Source organism: Sinocyclocheilus rhinocerous, unplaced genomic scaffold (genome assembly GCF_001515625.1).
Source record: "Sinocyclocheilus rhinocerous isolate Xijiao unplaced genomic scaffold, SAMN03320098_v1.1 scaffold615, whole genome shotgun sequence".
Taxonomy (NCBI): Eukaryota; Metazoa; Chordata; class Actinopteri; order Cypriniformes; family Cyprinidae; genus Sinocyclocheilus; species Sinocyclocheilus rhinocerous.
In genome coordinates this window covers 1,509,211-1,518,278 of record NW_015631049.1, presented here as the reverse complement: position 1 = coordinate 1,518,278, position 9,068 = coordinate 1,509,211, and the positions used below count along the sequence as shown (strand labels likewise).

Genomic DNA, 9,068 nt, shown 5'->3' with positions numbered 1-9,068 from the left:
TCTGTCTTAAAGGGACAGCATTCCTAATTAAGTACCTATCCGTGTCATTAATGTCAGCCAAACAAAAGATGTTAAATAAATGTTAAGTAAACCTACTGTATCTGAAAAATTAGTTTAATTTGTATCTCTTTCGTATTTATCTTATTGTCTGCTTCTTTTTCTAAAATTATAAATCTTTTCGTCGACTAAAACTATGAAAGACTAAAATGTGACTAAGACTTATTAAGCATTTTCGTCTCAAGATAAAGACAGAGACTAAATCAAAAATGCCTGTCAAAATTAACACTGGTGACAAAGATATGTAATGGAGGCAGGGTATTTAACAATAAACTTTATTATCCAAAATTAGTCTGACATCAGTGCACTGAACAGTAGTTGAAGTTTATTCAACTTTATTTCAATTCAATTTCATTCCACTTTATTCCGCTGAAGTTTATTTCACTTCGGAACATTCATTCATGGATTTGCGCCACTGTCTTCACACACAGACAAAACTTACAAGCGAAGTGTGACATAATATACCTCTGTAAGTAAATACTATTTAAATTCACGCCTCGCGCACTTTAATGCCCTTTGAATGTAACATGTGTAGTCATGTGTTTATTAGTCACGTTGAATCAATGAAAGCAGTTGAGTCTTCTGTTTATTCAGCAGCAGCTATAGGCATTTTCTGGGTTTCTTCTGCGAGGCGTATTTGGAGTTTCAGCGCGAGAGCGCCCTCTGGCCTTTGGATGGAGATTTACCTTTCGAATGCCACCCTCCGCGTGTCGGTATCGGGCTATCAACGCGGGGGGGTGGTCTCATTCGTAAAGGGGGCCTCGAGACATACACTCGATTCGGCGTTCGAGAGGGCTCCTCGAGCTGAAGGGATCCCCCGAATTTGGTGCGGCTCCGCCGTGTCGTTACGGAGATATGGCCGTTCAAAGTTTCAATGGTATTCCATACACTTAAGCTTTAAAGCATTTCATCCAGGTTGCCAGTAGCAAACAATGGAGTGCGCTCTGCTGGACAAACTCGTAATTACACCATTTACGAGCATTTTATCTGTGTTTTATGTTCTGTAAAAAAAAAATCAAATCGGTGGCATATCGGCGACATATACGCCGATATGATATATCTGCGACAGGCTCATATCGGCCGATAAAATCTGAAAAACGATATATCGGTCGGGCTTTACTCATGCTCTGGTGTTTTCAGTGTCTCAGAGTGGCTTGGTTTGCAGTAAATGCTGCTCCACCAAACTCATCTCTGCATGTGCTGTGAGTTTGGGTTGCTTATAATGTGCATTTGAGAACACAACATGCACCAGCCGTTACACCAGATTTGTAATGAGAAGCATTTATAAACCTGAAACTTTGAGGGCTCCCCACAGTTTTGTGCAAAAAAAAGAAAGCTTGAGTTTTGAAAATAAAGAAATGAGAAGTATTAATATTGTAATTTTACTATAATACTATAAAATAGAATTACTATTATGTTTCTTAAATATTCACATTAAATAGGTTAAATTACATTTTAAAATTGCAATTACATTTTCCCACCCAAATCGTGCAGCCCTACTATCATACATCATTTTCTGACAAAGCCTTTTGTGGTTCACATTTGTTTTTCTTTTTGTTTTCATCATAGTCCTGGTTAACTGAAACACATCAGTTCTTTCTCTTTACACATTTTTATTTCTTTTCAGAAGAGGGAAAGGACGCACCCAGATCTCTCTGCTGCCACGCTCTCTGTACAGGCAGAGTACTCCAGATGCCAAAGCAGAGAACGGGACCGTTTCTGCACCACATACCACAGTGACAGATGGGGTGCACGGAGGACCTGGATCCGCAAGCCTGGACACTCAATCCAAGTCTCTGTCCAATGAGGACTTTGCCAGGATGCTCCTCAAGAAGTGAAACTGTATGCAGATAACACAAGAAGAAGAATACCTGCCTTCTGACAGAAAGCCATGCTGTGTCCTTTCAAAGTCTGGCGGAGACACAGCGTTTTAATTTAGCCTACAGCCTACATGACCACTCCCGATATATAGTAAAACTATTTTAACACCTCAACCATGGAGATGTGAGCTGTATTGTTTTCTTTATTTCTTAATAATAACGAAAGGGATTTGGGGGGCAGATTTCAGATTTTGTCAGCGAGTATTTTTTTAACAGGATGTTAAAAAAAACGATGTGAATCGTTGTTTTAAAAGGTATATGCAAGAACATTTCATATGACGATACATGATGTATTAAAAATAGGTTTCAACACGGCTTCATTTCTCAGTAGGTCCCTTTTGGGGCAGTTGATATGTAGATGCGTCCTGCACCTCTGCCTTGTCAAAGGCAACAAAAAAAATAAAGATCAAAACCTTTATTTTACATATTCTCTGAACTGCTTGTATAAATAATGTATTTGCTGTACCACGACCATTTGAAACATTCTTGCACGTTTAGATTTACAACTAATTCTGTAATAAATGTCTTCACAAAAGCTCTAAATGAAGACTAAATGGGAGTAATAGATGATCTTGTCAGCAAATAAAATCCAGCACCTTGCCAACAACACGTGACTAAGAGGTTTAACTTTTCTGTTAATTAGACTGCAGCGCTTCAATTAAAAGCTGTGCACTGTCCTGTCCTGAAAATGAGTAGATTCAAAAAAATAAATTTTCCCCATGCATTTTGTATTTTCTCCCAAGTGCTGCCCTTTGAATCTTGTTTAATTGCTGACAGCTTGTAAACCTGCCTTACCTTGTGTGCTCAATAATGGTCTGAAGGTTAAAGCTTGTCCTCCCCAGCCAGATTCAATTCAACATTCAGTCTAGATCTACAGTTTTAGCTAATCTAGAACCTTAGATCCCAATTGCTTGTGCGTTCATATTCAAGTTGAAGGACTGGCCGAGGAGCTTGGTTGTTATTGCTTTAGAACCGATTGGGACCTTCCCTGACGTTGAAGAATCTATGCAGCTGTATATCGCTAGAACCTTCCACTATGAGTTCACCTAATTGTGAACCCATCCTATACTGTATTGTGTGTATATATACACAACATATATCATCTAAAAATGTCCTGGATATTCGTATTATTTACTGGTTTTGATGGCTATGATGGATTTGTGTATTTCATCCACTATTAAATGTTAAGCTGATCTATTTTTTTTAACTGCAGTGTCATACATTAGACAGTTCCCTCCTGCATTGTTCTTTTGGTTGTGTTTGATTCGTGTTCACACCCCTCAATGGTTGGCCATAGTTTTGTAAAACATTTGTATATTTTGAACTAAAAAAAGAAAAGTAGCTCTATATATTTGCGTTTGATCACCACAGTGGCCTGAAGTAGTGATTGAGAAAAAAAATGGAGAAAAAAAACGAAAAGAAAAAAAAAACGTGCTGTTGCAATGTCTTGTTCAAACATTAAAAATAACGAAAACATGGTATACATGTGGTAAATCATGTATTTTCCTCCTTTTGGTTTACTACCAGTTATTTGATTATAAATTGGCCGTTTTTTTTTTACCACTGTCAGTGTCATCTTTAGGCACTCATAATTATTTCTAATAATGTTCCTGTTGTATTTCCTGTGTTGCTCAAATTATATATAGTCATATGGTTTTCATTTTCCTTTTTGTTTAAGGCCTAAATTGTTTAATGAAGCAATTAAATGTATGTGGTTGTCAAACGTATGACTTGTGATATTTGTGTTCACATCTCATTTTGTTTTAGCCGTATTTAGCCATATAATCTAAAGTGGATTGTTTTGATCTTTTGTCCAGGGTATAGCGGACATATTCCATATTTCACAACAGCGAGTACTGGTTATTACCCTTCATATGAAAAGATGAAAGGAAAATAAAACAAGTCCACCAAATACTAGAGGAAATGAGAAGTTGCACAATTTATTACACACAATAATAAAATACCTTTTACAAGTAGTAAAATAATTTAAAGCTATGTTTAAATAAATTAAAGTGCTTGACAATAGTGGCAAAATCTAAATGTCAATCAAAAAAATTAAATGAATGAAAATCCCTTATTTTATTATTATTTATAAAACTTAACACTCCTGTAATCAATACTTCCCAAATAAAATTTTGAACAGCTGTATGCAATTATTTTAATATTCCTTGCATCATGTATCAGAATCATGTCAAATGGAAAATGACACTTTCTTTTTTACATTTCAAAGCACTTTAGTAACATCTCAAAATAAATGATCTTTTAAACAAAACTTTAAAGAACCTCAAAATTGAAAGCAAAATCATGGACTATAAAAGGTTATCCGTTACTCAAACTGGGTTTGTCAGACACTCATTTTTTAACATGACATTTCCTGGCTGTAAATATGTCCAACAAGCTGTAGAGTTCACAAAATATACTTCAGCTAGTAAACCATCACTTAAAAACTGCACTCTCTCACATTTCACAGACCTGTTCTTTTTACAAGCAAACTTCATAATAGATTAACTCAAGCTTGCTTTTTGAGACTAGAAAAAGTCTAAGTATAGAGATAAACACCACAAAAGTATGAGTATGTATACTGTTCCCAACAGACAGCAGAGATCATTTATGCCACATTAACTCAAGCAGAAAGATTTAGTTGCTAAAGGATCTGAAGATCTGACCTAAAATGGTTCATTCAGTGGAAAAGAAAATTTTAAACGGACAACAAAGAGGCTAAAAATGTTTTTGAATGGTCTATATTTCAAAATAAAAAACAAACAAAGGATTTGTAATGGATATAGCTACACAGTAAATGCACAAACTTAAAATGGATCCACAATTAGTCCATGTAGGTCCCATGCTAGCAGTATAAGGTTGGAGAGTGATTCATTACAGAGGCTGATATGGCCCATATGGCACTTTACACCACATGCAAACGTTTTGCATCTACGAACATGCATCCATCAGCTACACACAGGTATGGTGTGTTTACAGTCAGGACAGGCGTGATTACTAGCCCCAGGCAGCCCAACTGCATGCTCGGTTGTGGCTATCAGGAGCGTATCAAGTGTAATTTCTGTGCATTTTGCAATAAAGCGAATAAAGGGCCTTACGTCGCCCTCATTGGCAGTATCCAGGGCGGCATAATACTCCGCCCTCTGCTCTTTCCGAATGGTGATCGGCGGATAACTAGCTTGCATTAGGATTAAATTCATGAGCAGTCGGGATGTCCGTCCATTCCCGTCCACGAAGGGATGCACGTAAACCAGTTTATAGTGTGCGAGAGCTGCGAACTCCACCGGGTGTAGATGCAGCGCTTCCTCGGAGTTCAACCACTGCACCAGCTCCTGCATGTGCCTGTCCAAGTCCTGCGGGTGCGGTGGGATGTGATGTCCCACGAACACCTGGCTGGCACGGAATCGGCCGGCTTCAATGGGATCGGCGTAGCCTAGTACCCGTCGGTGTATCTCTAAGATGTCATTTACAGAGATTGCTCCAGCGCGGGACAGCAAGGTGGTGTTGATGTACTTCATGGCTACATCGACGCCAATTGCCTCGTTCTGTTCTTGTAAACTCTTTCCTGGTACAGCATATCTGGTCTCAATAATATGGCGAATCTCCGACAGAGTGAGCGTGTTGCCTTCGATAGCTACAGTGTGGTAAATATGATGGTAGTAGGTTTCCTCCATGACTCGACGCAAAGCAGAGTTGCCTTTGGGTATAGACATGAGACGTCGTACCTTTCCATCAATGATTCCAAAGTGGCGTTGATCTATTTCCTCTACTAATGGGAGCGTGCGATCCCTGCTCACCAGAGCCTTCTCGTTACAGGGCGAGATGGCGAGGGCCTTGGTGTACAGGTGGTCTGCTTGGACAACGTCTTTTTCCTCCTCCAGTATGGTGCCCAATTCAGTGAGCGCCTCCACAAACTCTGGGTTCATGTTGAGCGCGTGGACGAGCAGCTTATGAGCCTTCTCCCTCTTGCCATTTTTCTTCATCTCCAAAGCCTGCTGGAGAGCCGCCTTTGCCTCCAACTGAGTCTCTGTAAACAAACAAATGGTCAGCGTTTCACAGTATGACATTCCAGCTGAGAGACGCATAATCAATAGACACTAACACTTGAAAGTAAGTTTCATTTTTTATTATTTTTCATAGTTGTATCTGTTTAATCTAAATTTATGAGCTTCTAACGAGCATAATCTAATGAGTATGATTTCAACTTTGGCCACAGAGGTGAAGAGACAAAAATATTAGATTTAAAAAAATTAATGCCTTTGGTAAACCTTTTTAATTCCATTACTGAACATATATAACAAAATTAGAACAGGAAATTCAATAACAAAAAAAAAAGAGGGCGAGACTTGATTGACTAAGCCGTAAAAAATGGGCATTTTCAGAAGTGTTACTGCTGTTAACTGAAATAAAGCTGAAATAAAATATAAATATTTGCTGAAAAATGTCAAATTAAAGAAATGTAAATAAAAATTAAATTAATAAAATTAATTCTAAGATGACAAATGAATAATTGTAATTTTTTGTTTATATTTTATGATATGTCCTATGTAGAGGACACCAGAACTCAGTTAATAAGAAAATGAAAACAAGACCCTATTATGAAAACAATGTTTTTTTTTTAATATTACATTTGTATGTTCAATATACCAGTCAATTTTTAGGTTCCAGGCTATTTTTTCTTATAACTTGTCCTCTATAAAATGGATATTTAGAGAATATTTATATTTTGTATGAATACTAGTGTCTGCACTTAAAAGGTGTTTGATGGAAATTAACTGCAGGAAACTTCCACCTGAAACAAACTTTGATCTGTACAAAGATTCTCAACTATGGTATGAAAGACATTAGGCTGGGTTTTCCTATTATAATCAACGCATCTATTAATTGTCTCTAATTTGCATATTAAAGTGCCCCTATTATGGATTTTTGGAAAATATGAACCTTTCATTACCCATAATAGGGGCACTTTAATGTGTTTTTTGGGCAACATGCAATGAAAAAAGAAGTATAATAACGAAAATTACAATTTTCATATAACATCTCATATTTCATAGAAATACTGATATGTAATTTTTTTCCCCTATTCATTTATCATGTCTCCCAAAAATACCTGATAAGCATGAAGTATGTCCTGGTGTCCACTATAGTGGACATGTATGAAATTGATGCATGTTTCACAACAGAAAGCCATATTCTGCTTTGAATTTACAACAAAATTTGTCAGATTTAAATTATAATTTCAAAATATTATCATATTTCCATAAGAGTGCTGAATTTAGTCATACAGTCAATGTCTGTCATATTTAAAGACCGAGGAGGAGGAGTTGTCATGGTTAAACGTCCAATCATTTGTTATCTCCGAAAAGCCCTGAACGTGCTTGAAACAGGACATTCAGACGTAAAACTGTGGCATGTATGGTCTCAGAGAAATTTGCTAAAATATAATGTCCTCTACAGAGGACAAAACTCTGTGTCTGGGTCCCAGGAGGATAAGATTAAGACATAAGATGATAAAGTATAAAAGTTTTAATTTAGAGTAACATGCATAAATAAATGCACTTTAGAAAGTCAATAACCAATTTAAATTGATGGCATTCAGCCACTCAACAACACAAAGTCAACAGCAGCTTCAACTGTACCTTTACTGGCCTTGACTTTCTGTGGCAGGAGGTCTAGTGCAGTGAAAGGGACCGTCAGGCTGGTGGTGTGCACTACTGGCCGCTGAACACCCCCCCACAGCTGGCAGCGCAGAAGAGCAAGGCCCTTCAGAGTGGCACAGCATTGCTCCTCTATTCCTGCTAAAGGCAGCAGCAGAACAAATACAGACCCCAGCAGACCAAACAGAACGGGTCCCCAGCCCCAGAGCAGAGAACCACTGCAGGCATGACGGAACACTGCTAGAGCTGCCATCAATCAAGGGATCCAGATTTCACAGGCCACGTGTCCAACATTCTTGCAAGACACTATCTGAAAACCTGTGTGAAATGTAAAAAAAAAGGTTAAGCATTAAAATGTTCAATCAGGTTTATTGCCATTTTTCTCCAGTCTAATGTGAGCCAGGTGGCTCTTGGGAGCTTGACAGTTTATGAAACAGTCTTAAATCAAGTGATTTGTAACCACATTTACAACAATCTCTCATGTTGTTTCATAGTCTGAAGATGAGAGCTAAATTTACTTGTGGTCAAACATAGTCGTTTACATCTTTGAAACCACCTAAACCTGTATTTGATATGTATAGCTGTCCTATATGCCGTAGCTAAACACACTGGCATTTAAATATTATCATTGTAATATTTAACACACTAGGTAAATACTTGTAATACTGCAGAACAAGATATTTGTCCACCTGACTCCAGAAATATCACATTATGGTAGACAGTCCCCGACTACAGCAGTTCATGACAAGTCATTACGTTACACTATTCATGCATTTCTACAGAAAAACGTTCACCAAACCCTAAAACCGGCGGCAAACTACGTACTTTATAAAACAAGACGCAAAGTTTCAGACATACCTTACCGGTTAATGATGTGTTATTCTCACTAGAAATGATGGATATGATCAGAAATGTTTCCACTGGCGTTAGCAACGTCAACTTCCGCGAAACGGACATGGCCGTAAGGATGATATTGATTGGTTGATTTTACTGGGTATGTGCTTACTGATTGGTTAGATGTTTGCCGCACACGCTCGTGCAGCAACACATTTTTCAGATCGTAGAACTATATGATTGGACAAGACGCTCTATTGAATCCATGTCAATATGTAATGTTCTTTACTAATAGTCTAACAAGCATTTTGACCGTTATTATTTCAGCAGAGATATTTAGTTACCCATATAATAATAATAATAATAATAATAATAACAACAACAACTTAAAACTGAATGTTTTAGAGCGCCTTTAAAAGTTGCGTCTCAAAGCACTTTACAAAAATAAAAATACATTGAAATAAATCAAAATAAAAACATGCTTCAAAACTAATGTAAAATATAATGTATATATATATATATATATATATATATTTAATTTCAAATATCATTTAAAAAAAAGATGAGTAAGAACGGAGATGACGCCTTAAATGAACGAAAGGTTTTTTGTTTTTTTTTTACTAATTTTTTTTGCTTCCTT

General features: G+C 37.1%; 2 protein-coding genes across 5 annotated transcripts in view; one reads left to right on the top strand and one right to left on the bottom strand.

The window, feature by feature from the left end:
- The window catches only part of sart3 (spliceosome associated factor 3, U4/U6 recycling protein), a 25,077-nt gene extending 21,417 nt beyond the window's left edge, over positions 1–3,660 (top strand). Inside the window, exon 19 of the mRNA XM_016553891.1 lies at positions 1,685–3,660. Within this exon, the coding sequence (XP_016409377.1) occupies positions 1,685–1,895 (211 nt within the window). The 3' untranslated portion in view covers positions 1,896–3,660. The remainder of the gene's footprint in view (positions 1–1,684) is intronic.
- A 563-nt stretch (positions 3,661–4,223) lies between these two features.
- On the bottom strand, positions 4,224–8,543 carry LOC107741218 (adenosine monophosphate-protein transferase FICD). Of its 4 annotated transcripts, none has more exons than XM_016553887.1 (3): positions 8,453–8,543; positions 7,577–7,912; positions 4,224–5,964 (listed from the first exon to the last, which is right to left on the bottom strand). In XM_016553887.1, the coding sequence occupies exons 2-3, from the start codon at positions 7,845–7,847 to the stop codon at positions 4,886–4,888; spliced, it is 1,350 nt and encodes a 449-aa protein (XP_016409373.1). In that variant the 5' UTR covers positions 7,848–7,912; positions 8,453–8,543; the 3' UTR covers positions 4,224–4,885. The 4 variants fall into 4 exon arrangements, with proteins under 4 accessions (XP_016409373.1, XP_016409376.1, XP_016409374.1 ...); XM_016553890.1 differs by having other exon boundaries at positions 7,577–7,904; XM_016553888.1 differs by having other exon boundaries at positions 8,458–8,543.
- Positions 8,544–9,068: the final 525 nt, after the last annotated feature.

What these genes read in the sequence shown, in the direction of transcription:
- LOC107741218 (XM_016553887.1), bottom strand. Translation starts at nt 7,847, where the DNA reads ATGGCAGCTCTAGCAGTGTTCCGTCATGCCTGCAGTGGTTCTCTGCTC. An exon ending in GAAAGTCAAGGCCAGTAAAG is followed by an intron (nt 5,965 to 7,576) that starts GTACAGTTGAAG and finishes GTTTGTTTACAG; the next exon opens with AGACTCAGTTGGAGGCAAAG.